This window comes from Oryzias latipes, chromosome 11 (assembly GCF_002234675.1).
Source record: "Oryzias latipes chromosome 11, ASM223467v1".
Classification (NCBI taxonomy): Eukaryota; Metazoa; Chordata; class Actinopteri; order Beloniformes; family Adrianichthyidae; genus Oryzias; species Oryzias latipes.
Window position 1 is genome coordinate 15,776,662 of NC_019869.2, and position 20,644 is coordinate 15,797,305.

A 20,644-nucleotide genomic window follows, 5' to 3' on the forward strand; every position below is an offset into this window, starting at 1 on the left:
ACAGTAACACAAACGGAAAAAATAAAGATAGGACAATATTCTGTACAACAGTACAGGCAGTGCAGTAGGAATTGGTGAGGTCTTCCTACACCTCTTGTCCTTCCTGTATGTTAGGCCACAAATTCTCATCCACATCACAGCAAATATCCTCTCTTGCAATGCAGCGAAATATGTTTGTCACATTTTGACAACTTGGTCAACCATTTTGCAGTTAATGACTTATACGATGAACTAGTGACTAGGTGTTTTGAGGAGTAAGACTATTGCACAGTGAACTATATAATACATTGTTATCAACATGTCATAAACAATTGATAATGTAGAAAAGAGCGGAGAATTGTACATAATCATTTGCATTGATGTACCAAAGCAATTGCAACTTGTTCAAAGAAGTGAGAAACTGCTTACATGATGTACAAAAGTGACATCATGATGTGAAGATTGAACAAATAGTTTTGGGAATTTCATTCTGATCTGAGAATTGTACTAAAGCGACTAAGAAAAACTGTAAGCAAGATAACAGTGTAAATCTTTAATCGGGGAATAATTTTTGGTTTATTTGTCAATTAATTAGGAGCATGAACGCAAGCAATGTACTGAAACCTCCTCAAAGAATTGATTCAGCATTATAGATTAGAATTTGATCACAAGAGGGCAAAGACTGCATATGCATGTAAAGTGACGGCCTTTCAATCAGCGAGGAAAACAAAACTCTGTGTTCTCCTATCAGACCACAAGAGGGCGCAAGTTAGGTTTGCCTCCGAATCGTGTGATAAAAAAGTTGATAAAATAAAATGTACCGTACATAGAATTCCTGTTTAACACTTAGTAAAATATTTGTATGTCTATATAAATCAATGAATAATTCAGTAAAGGCCTGACTGTGTTTGTGCATTTGTTCGTCTTTGTAGAAGTAAACACGAAATTTTAAATATAAGCAACTCTGTGACCAGATCATTTTAAAGTTGTCCACTCATTAGGTAATCCTAATTTTATTTAGATTTTTCATTTTTGATGTGGGCTTGTGTCATTTCTTTATTGAACATTTAAAATTCAATATGATCATAAACAAACCATATGCAGTTTTTTACATTTCATAAAGGTCAATGTGGTTCAATTCAATACGGTTACATTCAGCAGAGAAGAGCTTTTGCACATCCGGGAGTCCAGTGCCGGACTTTTTAATCCTGTTTTCACTCATACGGATAGTTTTTTGGAGATCCTGATCGGAGGCGCAGCAGCCCTGTGTGGAATTAGGAAACGGCGTCAACGCGGTAAGCGGGCAGGCGCGCTAGTCAAGCGGAGGCAGCGTGGCTTACGCACCGCTCTACCAGCCATACACCTAGGAAACGTCCGCTCTCTGGCCAACAAAGTGGATGAACTGCTGCTTCTCCTAAACAAAAACTCGGATTTTCGCTGCTCCTCCGCCCTGTGCTTTACTGAAACCTGGCTCAGTGAACAGATCCCGGACAGCGCACTTCACCTGCCGGGCTTCCAGCTGCACCGCGCGGACCGCAACACCGCGCTGTCGGGGAAATCAAAGGGAGGCGGAACGTGCTTCTATATAAACGAAGGTTGGTGCACAGATGTCACTGTGCTAAAGAAGACATGCAGCCCGCAATTGGAGTCTTTTTTCATAAACTGTAGACCATTCTATTCTCCGCGGGAGTTTTCCTCGTTCGTGCTGGTCGGTGTTTACATTCCACCACAGGCGTGCGTAACGGAGGCGTTACAGCAACTCGCTGACCAGATCACAGAGGTTGAAAGAAACCACCCCGACTCTCTGGTGATTACACTCGGGGATTTCAACAGAGCAAACCTCAAGGCTGAAATACCCAAATACAAACAGCACGTGACTTGCCCCACCAGAGGCTTGAACATTTTGGACCACTGCTACACAACAATAACGGACGCATATCACTCTGTTTCCCGCGCTGCCCTGGGACTCTCCGACCACTGCCTAGTCTATCTTATCCCAACCTATAGGCAAAAGCTGAAATCAGCTAAGCCCATAGTGAAGACTGGGAAGAGATGGTCAGATGAGTCAAAGTTGCAACTGCAAGCCTGCTTTGACTGCACTGATTGGAGCGTCTTCGAGGCTGCTGCCTCAGACCTGGATGAACTCACTGACACTGTCACATCCTACATCAGTTTCTGTGAGGACATGTGTGTGGAGACTAAAACCTTCTGCACATTCAACAACAACAAACCATGGTTCACTGCTAAACTGAGGCAACTACGTCAGGACAAAGAAGAGGCCTACAGGAGTGGAGATCGGGACCGGTATAAACAGGCTAGAAACAAGCTAACAAAGGAGATCAAGGCTGCAAAGAGGTCCTTCACTGCAAAGCTGACGGACCAGTTTTCTGCCAACGACTCCTCTGCAGTTTGGAAAGGCCTGCAGACCATCACCAACTACCGGAGACCATCCCCCCGCCCCTCAGACAGTTACCACCTGGCTGAGGAGCTTAACGACTTCTACTCAAGGTTTGAAAGAACATCACCTTCCCCCTCAGCCACCATCTCCATCACACAGGATCTACCCGCAATCCCAACCTCCCCCACACCTGCCCCCTCATCCGCACTGACGATCTGTGAACGAGATGTGCGTCAACAGTTCCAGAAGCAGAAGATCAGGAAGGCTCCAGGACCCGATGGAGTCTCTCCCTCCTGCCTGAAAGTCTGTGCTGACCAGCTAGCTCCCATCTTCACCAGGATCTTCAACAGCTCCCTGGAGATGTGTGTGGTACCTGCATGCCTCAAACTCTCCACCATCATTCCAGTCCCCAAGAAGTCCCCAGTCACAGGACTAAATGACTACAGACCAGTCGCCCTGACCTCGGTAGTCATGAAATCCTTCGAACGACTGGTGCTGAACCACCTGAAGGTCATCACAGAGCCTCTGCTAGACCCCCTGCAGTTTGCCTACAGAGCAAACAGGTCAGGGGACGACGCAGTCAACATGGCTCTCCACTACATCCTGCACCACCTGGACTCTGCAGACACCTACGCACGGGTCCTATTCGTGGACTATAGCTCTGCATTTAATACCATCGTCCCAGAGCTCCTCCACCAGAAGTTGTCCCAGCTCGCCGTGCCTCTCCCCACCTGTCAGTGGATCATCAGTTTCCTCACCGACAGGAGGCAGCAGGTAAAACTGGGTCGCTTCACATCCAGCACCCGGATCCTGAACACTGGCGCCCCCCAGGGGTGTGTTCTCTCCCCTCTGCTCTTCTCCCTCTACACCAATGACTGCAGATCAGGAGCCCCCTCTGTGAAACTCTTTAAGTTTGCAGACGACACCACAGTCATTGGGCTCATCCGGGACGGTGATGAGACTGCATATAGAGGAGAAGTGGAGCGGCTAGTCCTCTGGAGCAGCCAGAACCACCTGGAGCTGAACCCACTCAAAACAGTGGAGATGACAGTGGACTTCAGGAGGAACCCCTCCACTCCCCCCCCACTCACAATTCTCAACAGCACTGTCCCTTCAACAGACTCACACAGGTTCCTGGGGTCCACCATCTCACGGGACCTTAAGTGGACCGCTCACATTGACTCACTCCGGAAAAAGGCTCAGCAGAGGTTGTACTTCCTGCGACAACTCAAGAAGTTCAACCTGCCTCAGGGGCTGCTGACCATTTTCTACACTGCAATAATCCAGTCTGTCCTGACCACATCCATCACGGTCTGGTTTGGTTCAGCTACCAGACACGACAGAAACAGACTTCAGAGAATCATCAGATCTGCTGAGAGGATTATTGGTACCAGCCTTCTCCCCATTCAGGACCTGTACCGATCCCGTGCCAGGAAGCGGGCTGGCAGGATCGTAAAAGACCCCTCCCATCCTGGACACTGCCTTTTTAGCCTCCTCCCGTCAGGGCGACGCTTTAGGACACTGCGAACCAAAACCACTCGCCACAAAGACAGCTTCTTCCCCCGAGCTGTCACTCTTATGAACACCTGACTCCAGACTACTCAAGGACACTGTACAATCACATAAACTGTCCAACTGGAATTACTGCTGCTGCATTTTTCATTTTTTATTTTTTATCTTTTTGTCTTGTTATTTCAATCTATTTCCTTATTCAGTTATGTTTATTTATTCATACAGCTACCTTACACTTACCTTCTTTTATATTATTTATCCCTTTATTATTTATCCTTCTACCTTGCTAGTTTGCACGAGAGCACAAGTAACCGAAGTCAAATTCCCTGTACATGCGCTGTACTTGGCAAATAAAGTGATTCTGATTCTGATGACATTTGGTTTTCAGCTTACCACTCATCAAAAGATGCAACTTTTTTTTGTTTTTTCTACATCCCCTTAGTGTACATATCTTCAGATTATAAGTACAGCGGGACAGAGAAGTGACAAACTGTGGAAGGTTTAAAAAGAAAATCAAAATTTTAAAATTAAAGTGATGGGGGAAAAAATGTAAAATATTCTTAAGAGTATTTACGCATGCTCAATCTTGGTTTTTCTGTGAAGTTTTTATTACTTCAAATCCAAAAAGAAATGTCTTCTTTAACATCCTAAATAAATTAATTCGCAGAGACAAAGTCAAGCACAGTTGTTTAAAATAAAAACACCTAATATAACCAGTTCAGTAGTATCACATGAACAGTGCATATCGTCTGCATGAGGCTATTTGACTGAAAGTCAAAGCTCAAGACTTTCACGTTTCCACTAACAAGATTTAGTGGAGACGGAACAGTTCAGCGCTGCAGTCACTATAGAGCAAACAATCAGCTGCCACAGATCTCAAGGCCTCAAAATCTTTTTACACAAAGTTTTAAAACAAAAACTAAGATGGCTTCATGCTGGAACAGAAAACCATGGAAACAAAAAGTCCTAACAAAACCTCAGAAGAAATCAAAGGAAAGCAAGATGATTCTCAGAGCACAGGTGAGTGAACAGGACACGTCCTCACAATTTATTAGCAGATTGGTCACAGACTTAAAAAAATGTTTACAGAAAAGGTGTATCGAGTGAAAAAAAAAAAAAAAAAAAAAGACAGCCGACATGGAAACAGAAAGTTTAACACAGAAACTGCAGCTATGAAACATTTCTGTACAATGTCTGAGTCCAGACCAACATGAAGGACAGAGATAAGGTGAGAGGACATGTCTGTCTGCTCTACTGTATTGCATGCATTCTGTCATCTACTGGAACAAGGTGCTTCTGTGTGCAGAAGGAGCTTCTGCTTCAAAACTGTGAGGAACGTCACAGGGACAGGCCTGTGGTGCCTGACTCCACACTCCAGCGTTCATCCCAACACGTTTCCTCTTTACTGGAGAACAAAAACTAAACACACAAACTGCAAGTTCAATCGTTCCCAAAATAGCAGGGAATAAATTAGCTCCGTAAAACACTTCTTTATAAAAGAAAAATACATATTATATCACTGTACATCTTTTCTGTTACAGCATAAAGACAGAGAGCATGGTAAGAAGGGAAAAAAACATCCAGAAATGACAGATTCTGGTATTAGCACCACATCCCTCCGACTTATGCATCGATCTTTATCTGCAGGAGATGGAGCATCCCTCGCTCCACCCATGTTGGTTCAATCGTTGTCCTCCTCTGGCCTCCACCCTCTGCTCTGTCCTGGACGGCATGAGCGAGCGCAGGGGACATCCCATCTGTCCTTTCTCAGGTTGACATCACTAGCTGAGCTGGTTCTGCAGACCACATCTGCAGCAGCTCCGCCCTCAGAAGTTGTGCAACAGTTCAGGCTGCTTGCAGGGGGGAGGGATACCTCAGGTCACATGACCCTTTAGTGACAATCCGGGGCATCCCCCCCTCAGCCAGAGTCTGACTCGCTTGTGTCTGAGGATGAGGATGAAGACGACGATGATGAGGAGTCTGAGGATGAGCTGCTAGCACTTAGGCGTGACGGCTGGGTGTGAACGTCTGAAGCCGGTTTATCAGCTGGAACAAAGAAAAATTGAAACAAATCTGTGAAAACTGTGTTTTGGGACCATCAAATGTTTCCGTGGAGCTTCTCATATCTGCACATATCTCCACGTTCATGAACCTACGTTTGTTTTTCGCAGGCTTCTTTCCAGAGTTCAGCTGACCGCTGACATCCATCAGCCTCCTCTCCAGCTCCATCTGCTTTTCCAGAGCCAGCTCTTCCCGGGATTTTCCAGCACTGTTCTTTGTACTCACTGCCAAAACACACAAGTCATAAGAGGAGATAGGTCAGCAAAGCCACGGCTGGTCACTGAACCTCAGGTGTTGAAGAGCTTCTTACCGTACGGCTTCCTGGGTTTCTTCCTCAGACACGTCATGACGTATCTCTCCAGCTCCCGCAGAGTCGACGGCTTCAGAGTCTCAAAATCGATCTCGATCTCCTCCGGGTTGGTGTCCCGCAGCGATGGCTCACGCGACTGAATGATGTAAACCACACGGCCCAGCTTCTCTCCAGGCAGCTTGTTGATGTCCAGGCTGAGCTGGCGTTTCTCATCATACGACATGGGCGCCGTGTCTTCCTCTTCGTCAGAGTCGAAATGACCCACCAAAGGATCATGATGGGGCATATTGAAGGTGATTGCTGCCTTTTTGGATCTGGTAAAAAAATACAAAATGATTGTAAGATTCGTCAGACATGCAGTTCCTTTTCCATCCAGCAGGGGTCAGTACTTACTTGCTTTTGCTGTTTTTCTTGCTCTGAGTCTTCTTCATCGGTATGACAGGACAATCCATCCTCTTAGTCTTTGACGTCTTTGTCATTTTGGGGGCTTTGGGTGGTCTGATGGGAGTCAGATCGTCTTCTATTCTCCGATGTCTTTCCTTTTCCACTCTTTTCTTCTTTTTCTTGTCTTTTTTCTCTTTCTTTTTCTTGGGTTTAACAATGGGACCCTGAGAGAGAGCAGTAAGCTGCTCATGAACGGCTTTCAGCTGGAGAAACCCAGAAAGACAAAAGACATTAGCACACAGCATCTACACATCAAAAGCCTTAGGAGCATTTTTCACAGAGGATGTGTTTGCAAGAAAAACCAGAGTACAAACCTGTTCCTGCAGCTCTGCCAGTCGGTTTGCCCTCTCCTCTTCAGAGTCAGAGCTCGGGCTGCTCTCACTCTCCTCACCGTCACTGCTGAGCTCACTCTCAGAGGACGAGGAAGACGAGGAGGAAGAAGACGTGGAGCTCGGTGGTGCTGGGGCCTCATCTGGCATTTTAGCAAAGCAGAATTCAAACACGTCCTTTGAGAAAGAAAAGAAAATGTCAGTTCAATAACACAAAACAAAAACCCAGATGTGGTCTTAATAACAACTATATAATAACAGCGAGGACTGTACCTGGAGTTTTCTGGCCATGGCCACAACATCATGATCGGGGGGGTTGTATTTGTAACAGTTTGAAAACATCAGCCTCACATCTGCAGAGAACTGCTGGGCTTCTCTGTACTCTCTGCCGTCCATTTTCCTCTGACAAAACAAAAGCAGATCCCGTTCAGACAGTGACTAACCGTCTCATTGCATTAGTGCTGTCTAAGCTCTTTGCAGTACTGCCACTGCATGTGGTCAGTACCTTGATGGTACTGAGGTCCATGGGAAACTTTATGATTTCGTGGTAGTCGTGAAGACCAAGTGACACGGCATCCACGGGCTTGTAAAACGGCCAGGCGTACGCAGCGTGCTTCTTGGACAGCAGCTCCTTCAGAACGCCGCTGCAGTAGCGCAGCTGCGGACTCAGCTTGCTGCGCCGCACAGGAGTGGGCAGAATCGAATCGGGCAGGTCTTTTTTTGGAGGTTTGATGGGCCGTCCGCTCACTCCTCTCCGACTCCCAGATGTTGCTTTGGCGCCGAGCATCATTGTTCCGCCGCCCATGCCCATCCCCATCCCCTGGCTAATGCTGATGGCCTGATTCATTCCAAGACTGGAGCTGTGGTCCATTCCCAGGGAGGTGAGGGTGAGCGGGGAGTCATGACCCCCAACCATCCCCAGGCCGATGCCAGTGACCCCCAGAGTGCTCATAATTGGCATTGCCATAGTGGTTGGGGTTGTGGTGTCTGCTTTCCGCTTCACGCCCTTCTTCTGTCATTGAGGTAAACAGGAGTCGTGTTAGTCAAATTCCAAAGTATTATATCTGAAGACACTTAAGAGCAATGACAGTGTACCTTAGCTGTAGGCTGTGTAGGAGGTGGGCCTGTGATGGCAGGGATAGTCTGCTCCGGTTGAAGGGTGATGCTGCTGCACTTGGTCAGAATTGTCTGTGGGGGTGTGGAAAGGATGGAGTCTGGTGTTTCTGGAGTGGGAGGAGAGTACACCGACTGGGACACGGCTGGGACCTGATGGGCTGTTGTCACTCCTCCTGAGACTGTGGTAAAAAAAAACATAACTTCAATAAAACGAATCTCTACTAAATGTTATGTAAAGTTCTGTCGCTGCTATGCTTACTTGAATTGTTCCTTCCCTTTTTAAGACTTTTAGATTGCTTGCTCCGTGGAACAGGTGGGGGCAGTTCTATCTCCTCCTGAGGCATCTGAGCCACTTTCTGCAAAAATGCCTTTTCCAGAGACTGAGCCATCAGGACAATGTCATCTGTTGGCTGCAGGAAGACATTTGTTAAAATAATGATCGGTAACTAATAATGTTACCAGAGGTGTAGATACTCATGAAGCCTCACGTACCTTGTTATAAATATAACAGTTGGTAAACATGGCGTTAAAGTCCTGCATGCACTCACTGGCACTGCGGTAGTAGTTGTTTTCTAATCTTTTCCTTATGGTGCCCATGTCCATGGGAGTTTTGATAATTTTGTGATAGTCCTGAAGAGAAAGCAGACAGGTTTAGCTAAAGACATTTATGCACAAACTGAACTTTAATACTCAAGTTCAGATTATATAAACCAAACCAATATCTGACAGGACCGACAAGAAAAACAAAGCTGTTTATATTCCTGACATTCACTTACAGGTAGGTTGAGCTTGGCGGCGTCTACAGGTTCATGAAAAGGCCAGGCAAAGTGGTGCCTCCACAAAGACTTAAGCACCACTTTCTGTAGAAACTGAAGCTGGTTGGTCATCCTTCCATGCCTGCTAGGGTCCCTCACTGGAGGCTGTGGGGGTCCTGAGGGGGCCATCTGACTGATGGCGGGCATCCCAGGACTTTCAAAATCCTCGTAGAGCAGCGAGGGTTTACGAATGCGCTTTCCTGCTGCACTCTGATCCATCATGACTCCTGTATGTCCAATCTCATACCCAGTGTGAGAGCTGTGGAGAAGAAACATCCAATTCACAACTCTTGACAGTCATGAACGGCACGAGGATGTTTTCTCCAATCATTTCCTTCAATTTTCACCAGTTCAAGAAAACCATTTCTATTTTTTAGTATAAAGACTGAAATTACAATATAAACACAAATGTAAAATAAAAGCATGACATTTCGAACTGTGCATGCGCCCACTTTCATTTTGCTCAAGAAATCCCCTTCACAGCGTGCAAGACAGTTCTTCCTGTCTTTTAGCGTCAGCAGCCCTGCAGCAACACTCCGCCCCGCTCTTGTTAAACCAACTAATGCTCCGCCCACACGCCTTAAGGTATGGAGAGAAAAGCCCACGAGTGCGGGGCGGGCGGTCTTAACTTCATTACAGAACTAGTACAGAAAAACTGGGACTGGAATATTGCTAAAGTGCTTTTTTACTGGTTCTTTAAATATTTTATCTAGGTATCTGATCTAAAGGGCTATCGGGCAAAATATTTATTTTATACCAACAGGCCAATATTGACATCTTATCATGATAAATGTTTATATTAAATGTGTGTCATCAGATACTGAAAACATTGTATTTTTTTTACTAGTGGGTCACAATACCTTCTCTTTAATCTAAAAAAGTTTCAATGTATGGTTATATATGAAAGGCTGCAGAAGGAAAGCAATGATGCTTTTAGTATAAACATACACTTGTAAATAAATATAGGGACGACATTTATTTTCCAAAAATAGTTAAAGTAAAAAAAACAAAAATTACATTTCAACTGTAAAACAAAAAAATAAAGAAAATCTGTATAAAGCAACTTAAATGATACAACTTTTAGAAACTCATTTGACAGTTAGTGTACTTTATTTAATCATACTTTGTTACATAAATCAACAAATCTATATGAAAATAAAATGTCAGGTGTATAAATGTTTAGAGAATAAATGCATTAACTATAAAAACAAGAATAGGCCAATGATAATGTAAAAAAATAGGGATGAGTCTCGTAACTAGGCAACGGGGTGTAAACATTTATTAGGGGTGGGGGGGGGGTGTTTATTATTTACCATACTCACCATTGTTAACATTAATTTAAGTTAAACCAAACAGCCACTATAATATTTTAACTACAGAAACGAGTTGTATAAATAAAAATAATGACGGGAACTGACTGCCACATGGCTACCACAACAAACCGGCAGGTACAAGCAACGGCTGATGTGGGCTCTGCCGTACGAACAACAGACCCAACAGAGAGATCCCCAGTCACCAAAACAATGAAACGGGTCAATTCTTAAAAACCAGTGATAAAAAACCCTAAATAATAATAACACTAAATAATGACAAGGCAACTTGAGGTGTGTTTGCTTAAGGCTATGCTAACACTGTTAGCTTCTAAGCAGCGGGAGAGAACGGCAGAGGCTCCAAAGATGGCGCCAGTGTACAAATCAACATTCTCGGTTCGAGTTAGACTTAAAACACCCAATTTTATTTTTATAACCAAGGTTTAATCTCCGGTACATTTGGGTGGTGTACATCCATGGTTCGCTGTTTGCTCCCAGGTGCATACGTGCGTCACAAAAGTCGGTCTTCACAAAAATTTAGAAATACCAGATATTTTATTGTAATTTCCCGACTGATGGAAAGGTAAGTCAATGTTACCGGTAGGTACCTGTCAAAAGGCGGGTTGACAGCCATATCCATCAGGATGAATCCGGATTCTGTTTTGTCAGTCAAAACCAGGATCCGTCTCCGGTCGCCAGTTTTTTCCGCTCCCGCCAAGACAACACAGAGAACACTACTTCGTTGAAATGGCGACTGTGCGACAACACCCGTTCTTTTATAGCCCATCAGCCTGTTTCATTGGCTGGACTGGCACTTTAAGTCCCCGCCTTCCTCGGTTTTATTTGACGAGAAACAAAGTCCATCAAAATCACCACGCCCACTAGACAGAGGAAGCTCGAAGAGAAACCTTCCAGGACGACCTACAAGCTTAGAAATTAGCTCAGGAAGACGATAGGTAAACTTGACTTAAACGTCGTCTGTGATGCCAACTGGTTAAAACCGTGACATGATTAACCGACAAACACATGGAGCACGAAAGATTTTTATCATCATTACGTCAACTCAGTAAAAGCCGATCCCTGGGTTGGCCACCATAGAAATAACGCGGGCTTTGGCTCTGACAAACAGGGAATCCTATTGGTTCGTTTAGCCGGTCACAAGTACCCCCCGGCAAGAGCCTCCCCCTTACCAACTGCGCTTACAGCACATCCGCTGTCTTTTAGAAAACGTGTGCAGTCGCCATCTTGGGCGCTTAAACATCGATGACTTATTTGTACGATAGATACAAATAGTCAGTGGATTTAAAACAAAAAAACGTTTAAATAACAATATGCTAAGAACATTTGCCAACATCAGAAACGGAACAAAGCAATAAAATATTTAAATCAGAAAAACAAGGCACGTAAAGGCCAGACTAACCTCAGAAAATAAAATAAAACCGATGACCGATACGACCATCCGTAAACGTGAAGGAAAAGAACAACTTGTTGAATTTCAAAACGAAGTGTTACATCAGGCAGACGACTACGTGGATTGGGAGGGTCATGTCGCTAGCTAAGCTACACCGACTGAATGACACAGCAGTTTATACACACTAACCTTGCCTTTTCTTTCTTTACATTCGAACAAAAATCCCCAAAACTGAAACAAGAAGGTGAGTAATATACACTTAATAATATATATTAAAACAGTAAAGGGGAAATAGAGGACATCCCCCAAAACAGTAACTATTAAATACAGGCGGATTACGTTTAGACTTTAGACCAAATTACTAGTAGTGAATTAAAAGAAAAGCTCACATCAATCTATGTAAACGGGCTTCACTAAAATCATACTAAACAAAACAGTTACCTAACCAACACGCCCATCCCCCACACCAAGGTTACATATTCCCCACAATGTCACTGAGAAATAAAGAAAAACAACATGGAGGACTATATGTAATCAAACAAAGCCAATAATGTAGAACGTTGATCATGTTAACAAAAGCTGAATTTAAATAAACCTAAAATTAAAGTCGCAAGATTGTAGGTAAACATAAAACATTCAAACTAGTTTTAGGTATCTCTGTGTAAAATCCCCAAACAACGCGAAACCTTTCTTCCAAAAATCATCTTGTCTTCCACCTCGATACTTTTTAACAAACACGTTTCCTCCAACATGTCCGCCTTCTTCCTCAGCTCCCTGCGGTGGATGGGGGAGGGGAGACGTGTGATGAAATCAGGCTGGCTTCTTAAAACTTGAACACGTGGCAGCGAACAAAGACCACAATAAACGTTTCCAGAGGTGATCCTTTCTTAACAAAATAAGCACACCCATATCCACAATATCCCTGAAAAGTAAATAGATGGGCCCAAATATTACAATAAAGTTGGCAAAATATCCGAACAAAGACAATATTTTCCGTTGGAGTTGGCTTCTTCCGATTGGTCAGACTTGAACACGTGACAAACCTTTTTTACGTTATTGATTTAGTTAGTTATCCAGACTTCCTCGACTGATATTCTGCTGTGATCGCAATAATTCCTCTACACTGACGAATCTTTTTTTATTTAAAAAAAAAAGAGAGGAAAAAAAAGGAGTAGAGATGTTCGTCGTCCTTTGCTGACGTTTGCGCTCGACCTCTCCCAAAGCGAGCTGTGCGCAAGCGCACACCCGATGAAGACGCATTGCTAACAGAAAACGCAGGAAGCTGATCCTAGATCAGCATTCTAGACGACAGACTTCCTTTATGTAGGGCTGAATGGAAAATAACATGGATTAGATTATAGGATCCCCTTTTAATGCCCAACTAATTTATCTTATTGTTCTGTTATTCCAAAATACGACTTTCAGTGCTTCCATAATTACTGAAACCATTCCGAAATGCTTTGTTAAGGAAGATATTTTTTAAGAGTTTGTCCCAATAGAAACAATTGTTCTGTTGATTCTTCAAAGTAATACTGTACAACTACTAGGAATGAAAACTTGGTTAACAGATCATTAAACTAAAAACTACACAACTTAAATTGTTTATAACTGCTGAGCCATTGTCATTGCAAACTTAATTTTGTTAAGTGTCCTCTTTTCTAAATGGTTTTGAACTTTTAATAAATCAACATACTTTAAATCACACTCATAATTTTTAGTTGCATTTCTGTTTATTTTTTTCGGTTTTATTAGAATTTAGACTGTATCACTATAAAATATCCAGATTTAAGAAAACAAGAAAATATGAATGACATTTTGTCAACATATTTTGTACCTTTTTTAGTGAACTTGTAAATGAGACACTTAAAGAAAGATACAGTTCTTAATTCAGTTTCAAATGTAAGTATTGTTTATTCTTTCAAAACTACAAAGCATTCAAAACATCATTTTAGTTTCCTTTACATTACATAAAATAGCAAACATTGTATAGGGTTATGTTACTGTGTTTTCATTCAAAACCGATTAATCTAATCAAACTCAAATTATCAAATCAAAGCATTTTAAACATTTTCATGTGGGGCTTTTTTAAGATATTTTCTAAAAGTGAAACCAAATATATCTAAAAGTGAAAGCAAATAGAGAAAGTGAGTCATACCATCCTTAATGTGACTGCAATTTATTATTACTTTTGTTTGTTTCATCTTTACAGCATTTTATACTTTCATATAATGCAATGTCTATGCAGTAAAGAGGGCAAACGTTTTTCTTTTCTTTTCTTTTTTTTTTCCTTTGCTCAAGAGAAACATGCTGCAGCTTTTGCTTCCAGAATCAGTCGTGTAAGCAGCAGAACTGGAGGGAGTGGCTGGAGGATTACATCAGAATTCTCCTCATCTGAATCGTCAGCAGTGTTTTTTCCCTCCCTCTGTCTCTCCTGCAAATGCTCCACCTCTGTGTTCCTGTCCCTCTGATTTTTTCACTCTGACTTCATCAATGGGTCACATGACCCGTGTATTTTATACATCTTCCACTGCTTAGCAGCTAAGAGTGTTAGTCACTTTCTTTCTACATAACACAACAACACTTTAGTTCTTAATCAAAACTTTGTACAGCATTTACAAAAAGATCTGACATTTCTTCGTGCTGATAACTTTTTCCCAATGCAATTACCAGAATGAAGCTGTTTAAATGTTAAAAAAGGTTTTTTTCTTATGGTTGTGTTTGAGGTCTTGGTCAAACTACTTCAGTGAGCCTTTGAAAATTCTTCCTAAGCAGCATCAGATCCTTTGATTACTGCTGGGTGCAGTTGGTTCAACGAACAGGCAGACCATAGGTATTTAATCTTCGGCCATGGGTAATAACTCAGAAGCATTTTTGTATCAGACACCCAAAAAAACAACGTTTTTTATACATTTTTTCTTTGCATGAAATTGTTCTGTGAGTGGAATATTTAATAAAGAAGATATTTTACATTTTTCCACTACCAGCAATCTACACTGACAAATTTTCCATTTATGCCTCACAAACCCTGTGCAAGGAGACTTTTCTATTCAGTATAATTTCATATTCCAAATTCCAAGTAAAAAATACTGTATTACCTAAAAGTTGATACAGTATGATGATCATGCAAAAAAAAAAATCTATATTTACACAAACCCAAGTGGGGACACTTTATATTGCTACTTATAAAATTGTGTAAGATCTGGTAACTGTACCTTTTATCTAAATAATTTAAGCATTCAAGGAATTTATTATTTCCTTCTAAGATTTTACCCATGGTAGAGTTAAAGAAGAAAAGTTGTTTATATATTTGCAATTAAACTTAGATTGTACTCCAGCTCAAAGGTTTGGGATCACTTAGCATTTTTCTGGAAATGCATAGTTTATTTCAATTAACTAAGACAATGTTTGTAACCATCTCAAAAACAATTTAACTTTTTTTTCCATTCAAAGAATGATTAAAAATTTTGCATACAAACATATCTGTCAGTCCTTTGTATCGTTCTACACACAAGACAAATATTCCAAGTTATTAATAGAAGAAGACAAACTGATGGTCAAAAACATCTTTGGGATTTGTAAAATTAGTTATATTGGGGAAATAAATATTAGGGAAACTTAAGGAAGCTTGGGGTTCTTTGTTGTAGCTGAAACTATTGTACCAATTTTATTTTTTAGACAATCAAAATAGAAAGAACCAACTTTTACTGGTGATCCGACCTTTTCCTTTAGTACTTGGAAAGCAGGAGGATTCAACCAAGAGAAAACAGAACTTTTTTTTAAACACGTTAACCATAGACAGCAGCAGAAACTGGCTCTAACAAGTGAAGGATAATTAATGGGAGGGACCAAACATTATCACAACTGTGCAGGAAGACAAATACCATTGTATGAAAAGTTTAAGATAGATATGCCAGTGACAGTGGGACTTAATACCGTTAAACATGTAATAATGTTACAGTACACTATTGTATGTTGCTGCTTGTAAAAACAGCTTCTAATACTACATTTTTGGTACTGTATGATGCATTAGAAACCTAGAAAAAATGCTTTACCTTTTAGTAGGGAGAAATGTGATTGAGGAAAGAAGCTGCGAAGTAGCGCCTTCTACAGATGACTGTCGCTCCGTTCTCATGTTCAATATCCTGTGCTTTAGCGCCATCTAGTGGCCACCGAATTCAACTGGACGAAAGTATACAGACAACTAGAATTATATGTGAGGTTATTTTCTCTTTAGTAAAGGACAATATAAACTACAAAATTTATTTTCCCGAAAACCTTTTAAAACTACAAAAATGCGTTTTTTATTTTTAGTAGATGACCAAACAGACGGAAGTCTCTTGTTTTGGACAGATTTATAAAAAAGGGGGTTGTTGTCTAAATCTTAAGCAAACTTTGTATATATTTGCATAAACCTCTTTTGTATTTGAAATTAAGCTTTATATGTTTAATATTTCATACGTTTTTCTTCTTGATTTGATTTTTTTTACAAGAGTTCCTTAAGGATTAATGCTATCAATGTGATGAATAACTATTTACTGAAGGACTGCATTTTTGTGCACAACCACACACATCTACACACTCAAATATCCACACACGTGTAAGTATGGACAACCTAAGACAACCCCACATCAGTCTCACAGAGACAGGACGGAAGAGAGCACCAGGAGTCCCAACCAATGGCAAAAAGAAGCTGTGATGTCATGTGTCATTTACAGACCCTTTCAAAAAAAAAGAGAGAGAGAGAATATCATGGAAAAGTGTTTACATTTCCAAAATTCAATTAAAAAATACAATTTCATAGAATATGGATTCAGGGCCCACTGTTTAATTGATTTCAAGTTTCTGTTTCTTTTTATATAAATTGTGGTTCCAGGTCATAAAACCTACAAAAACAGGATTTCAGAAAATATCACCATTTCCTTTGCAGGTTTTGCAAAAAAAAAAAAATTAAGACAGAGATAATGATCATTAAGCACTTAAATTATTTTTTTATCAGACACTGGGTTTGTTTTGTGTAAAACCTACCGACATGTTTCGGCGGAATGCCTTCCACCTTCGTCAGGGTCGTCATCAGATGGTGGCGTGTGACGTCTTTAAAAACAGCTGATTTGTGACTGAGGCGGAGTCACCTGTCAAACTTTGACAAGTGACTCCGCCCCTTGATGTCCGTCTTTCTCTGGGGGATGTTGCTCCAGGTGTGAGAGAGCAGGAAAGCCCCCTCATCCCGGTTCATGGAAGTGTGGGCTCGTTTTCTGATCTCCACCGCCTCCATGATCCATCTGCGGTGTCTGTTGTCTTCGGTGCGGAGGACTTTGGCCTTTTCCCAGTCTTAAGCACTTAAATTATTTTTTTATCAGACACTGGGTTTGTTTTGTGTAAAACCTACCGACATGACTGGGAAAAGGCCAAAGTCCTCCGCACCGAAGACAACAGAGCAGAGTTTACCAACATCGCTTGACACTGCTGCCCAAATCATGACTGACCGTGGAGATCTCACACTGGACCTAAGGCTGCTTCTGCTCCTGACCAGTCTTCCTCCAAACCCTTGGACCTTGATTTCCAAATTAAAGGCACACTTTCCTTTAATCAGAAAACAGGACGTTGGACCACTTGTCAACGGTACAGTCCTTCTTCTCCTGTGTCCAGTTGAGACGTTTCCTTCCTTAGTCCTGGCTTAGAAGTGGCTTGACCTGAGGAATCTGCATCTCCTGAATGCATTTGAATGTGGTGGTTCTTGAAACTGTTCGTCCACCTCATTCCAGTCTTTCTGGATGTCTGCCAGTTCTTGAATCTTGTTCTTTTGATAACCCGCTTTAGCTTACGGTCATCTTTTATGCTGGTGCATCTTCTCCTTCCGTTAGACTTTCTGTTGATCTGCTTGGACACAGTGCTCTGTGAACAGCTAGTCTCCTCAGCTAGTAACAATCTAAGTTAACTTTTGTGGCTTACCCAGACTATGGAAGGGATCAATGACAGTCTTCTGACTGGTTGTCGAGTCTGAACTTTTCCCCGTATTGACCCGAACTGAGACAATTTAACCAAACTGAACCAATTCAATGACATCTTGGGAACACATGCAGATGGTTTGAGTTTAGCAGATGATTAGTTGGTAAAATTAAATTAAAACATTCATGTCCTGCAAAATTCGAGCAGATTTCTCTACAGTATTTATTTTTTTAAAATTCCTGTTATAAATCCAACTTATGTAAAAATAAACAAATAAATGCTTGAAATTAATTAAACAATGGACACAGAATCTATATTTTATGAAAGTTGAATATGTTTTAAAGGAATTATTAAAATAAATACACTTTCCCATTATGTTCTAATTTTTTGGAAAGGTTCTGTATTTCATAGTTCAAGTTGCACTGAAACTAGGGGTGTGACGATAACTGCATCACCACTTCACGTACTTTTTTTTTTTTAAAGTTTTTTTTTTTGCGTATGGTGCGTGATTGGAACTATGATAAAACATAAACACATTCATCTTTGCTGATAAATTACTTTTTCTGCTAATCCTGTGTTCAGACTTGTTCTCCTTCACTCCCTGCACCTCGCCTCTTACCTCTTGGGCTGTGCGCGGCTGTCACTTCCTCTGCGCTGAACGGGGCACGCCCCATCTACTCACACACACACGTGCGCAGTTTCAGAAGCACACATCCTCATTGATTCTACAACAGAAGTGTCCGTCTCGCTAGAAAATATGACAAAGTTACGGCGTTCTAATTATTCATTTCCATTGTATTCATTTCCATTACAAGCTGCGTGTGTTCTTGAGTGTGCGACACGGCCGCCCGCCGGACGATTTCGTGTTGGGGGGGAGGTATTACTGTTCTCTTTCACTCCGTAACACCAAACATGAGCGCGCACTGTTAGATTTCGATGAATGTCACTACATGTTTTGTTTGGGAACTATTTTGTGCAGCGCAAAGTTACGTATCTGTATAAATAAAGGCGGGGCCTCCTGCCCCGTGTTCTTCATGGGTGTCAGGCTTCATGGCTACTGGAAAGGTGACAAAGTGTCTGCAGTCTGTGTTTTACTGGGCAATAAATAATGTTCAGAGAAGATATCAGTACCAGAGAGCACAGGTGGAGCCTCGCGTGCAGCTCGAGAGCGGTCCGCAGCAGAAGAATCAACACGCACCCCAACACACTTGTGCGCTCCTTCCTCACACACGCAGTGCGCTGACACACATGCACATTGTCGTTCTACAACACCTATATGGTTAGTTCATTATAGTTAGATAGTTAGTTGTTACTGTAATTTGTTAATAAAGAATACTGCGTTGTAATTATATTCAATTGCGACACGGCCGTCAGGGGATTTTGTGTTGGGGGGGGCTGCGGTTAACAGTGACACCGCGCCCCCTGCTGGTTCGTCACCGCGGTGATCAAAAATCCCACACCGTCACAGCTCTAATTGAAACCCTTTGCTCAGATCTTTGCGAGAATGAAATTTGGAAAACTGAGCCTTGAAGAGACTGGCATAAAGCAGCCTTTCAGCATGAGGTAGGGAAAGACGGAATTTTTTACTATGGAGTCCCAAATAGTTTATAATTAAAAAAACATATATGACCTTGTGCAATCACACAATAAACCAATAAATCTCTCATAAATATATAAAAGATCATGAAATTATAAAAAACCTGCACACAGATTTTAAATGAGCCATTGTATTATTAAATATATTTTATTTTGCTTTAAAAACCTAACTACATCGAACGAAGTCGCTTCAGTGAACGTGATGGCGCAATGCACAGCCTTCAACACTAGGTGGGAGTATGCAACTCAATACATCCACAGTGTTGCCAGATTGGGCGGTTTTGGTTCTAAATTTGCGGGTAAAATGGCTTAGGGCGAGTAGGCATAATTTGGGTGGTTTTAGGGTCGGTTCGGTGGGGTGTTTTTTCTCATGAAAACCATTCGGGGTCCTTTCAACTGAGGATAACGTCACACTACGGTAACCCCACTTGGACAAACTACCTAGCGTGATCTGAGGGGTATTCCAGAATGCATGTTTAAACTACCCTGACTTTAACCCTGAACTCTGGCTGAAATCCGCCTGAGCTTGCTTACTCTGGGTATGTCAGTTCCAAAAACCGGATATGAGTTAGCGTAATTACGCCCGACTTGGTAACCCTGGGTTAATGCGCGTGCACGGTTAATGCGCGTGATTCTTCTGCGTGGCGTTAACCAAAGGCCGACACGGCGTTGACTGAAACCCGGCGTGGCGTTCACCGGAGCCCGGCGCGGCGTTAACCAAAGGCCGACACGGCGTTGACTGAAACCCGGCGTGGCGTTCACCGGAGCCCGGCGCGGCGTTCACCGGAGCCCGGCGCGGCGTTAACCAGAGGCCGACGTGGTGTTTACTAGAGGCCGGAGCGGCGTTCACCAGAGGCTGACGCGACGTTGACTGAAGCCCGGCGGGGCTTCCTTAACACAGCGGAGCAACCGTGCTGGAAAAGCTTTCTGTGAATGGTGAGATGGCTAGCTTAAATTGCACCTGTGACCAAACAAACCAAACTATTGCAAAGCTAAAGGAACAAATACATAAACTAACAGCAGAGCTAAAAGTAAAGGAAACACTCCTTGAAAGCGCTTTTGGAGTAGCTTCCAAACAGTTGAGAGTGATCCTTGAATTGTCGGCTGCCCAGGACACTCTTCCTATGGACTCTGCAGAATGTGCTCGGCCTTTTTCCTGCTCCACACCAAGGAATCATCCATCCTGGACTGAAGTGGTTGTCAGAGGCACAAGGAGAGCCCAGATAAGGCAGACATCGCCTCCCCATCTTGCACTGTCCAACCAGTTTGATGTGCTGGCGGAAGACGAGGCGGCCATCTATACTCCTGGGGGGTCTGGTGTGCAACATGATCCATCTCCCACTACGTTGGTACTGACGTCGGCCCCCCCTAATGGTGCAGGGAGCAATGATAATGGGGGGGCAAAGATAGCTGCTCC

General features: G+C 42.4%; 1 protein-coding gene across 4 annotated transcripts; it reads right to left on the minus strand.

The window, feature by feature from the left end:
* Positions 1-4,892: 4,892 nt before the first annotated feature.
* LOC101165986 (bromodomain-containing protein 2) lies at positions 4,893-12,886 on the minus strand. Of its 4 annotated transcripts, none has more exons than XM_020707172.2 (12): positions 12,729-12,886; positions 8,926-9,223; positions 8,642-8,779; positions 8,409-8,559; positions 8,129-8,328; positions 7,539-8,045; positions 7,307-7,435; positions 7,019-7,210; positions 6,654-6,907; positions 6,261-6,574; positions 6,046-6,174; positions 4,893-5,935 (listed from the first exon to the last, which is right to left on the minus strand). In XM_020707172.2, exons 2-12 carry the CDS (start codon positions 9,184-9,186, stop codon positions 5,808-5,810), a joined length of 2,403 nt encoding a protein of 800 aa, XP_020562831.1. In that variant the 5' UTR covers positions 9,187-9,223; positions 12,729-12,886; the 3' UTR covers positions 4,893-5,807. The 4 variants fall into 4 exon arrangements, with proteins under 4 accessions (XP_020562831.1, XP_023815694.1, XP_020562830.1 ...); XM_023959926.1 differs by lacking the exon at positions 12,729-12,886 and adding an exon at positions 11,875-12,713; XM_020707171.2 differs by lacking the exon at positions 12,729-12,886 and adding an exon at positions 11,695-12,713.
* Between the last annotated feature and the right edge of the window lie 7,758 nt (positions 12,887-20,644).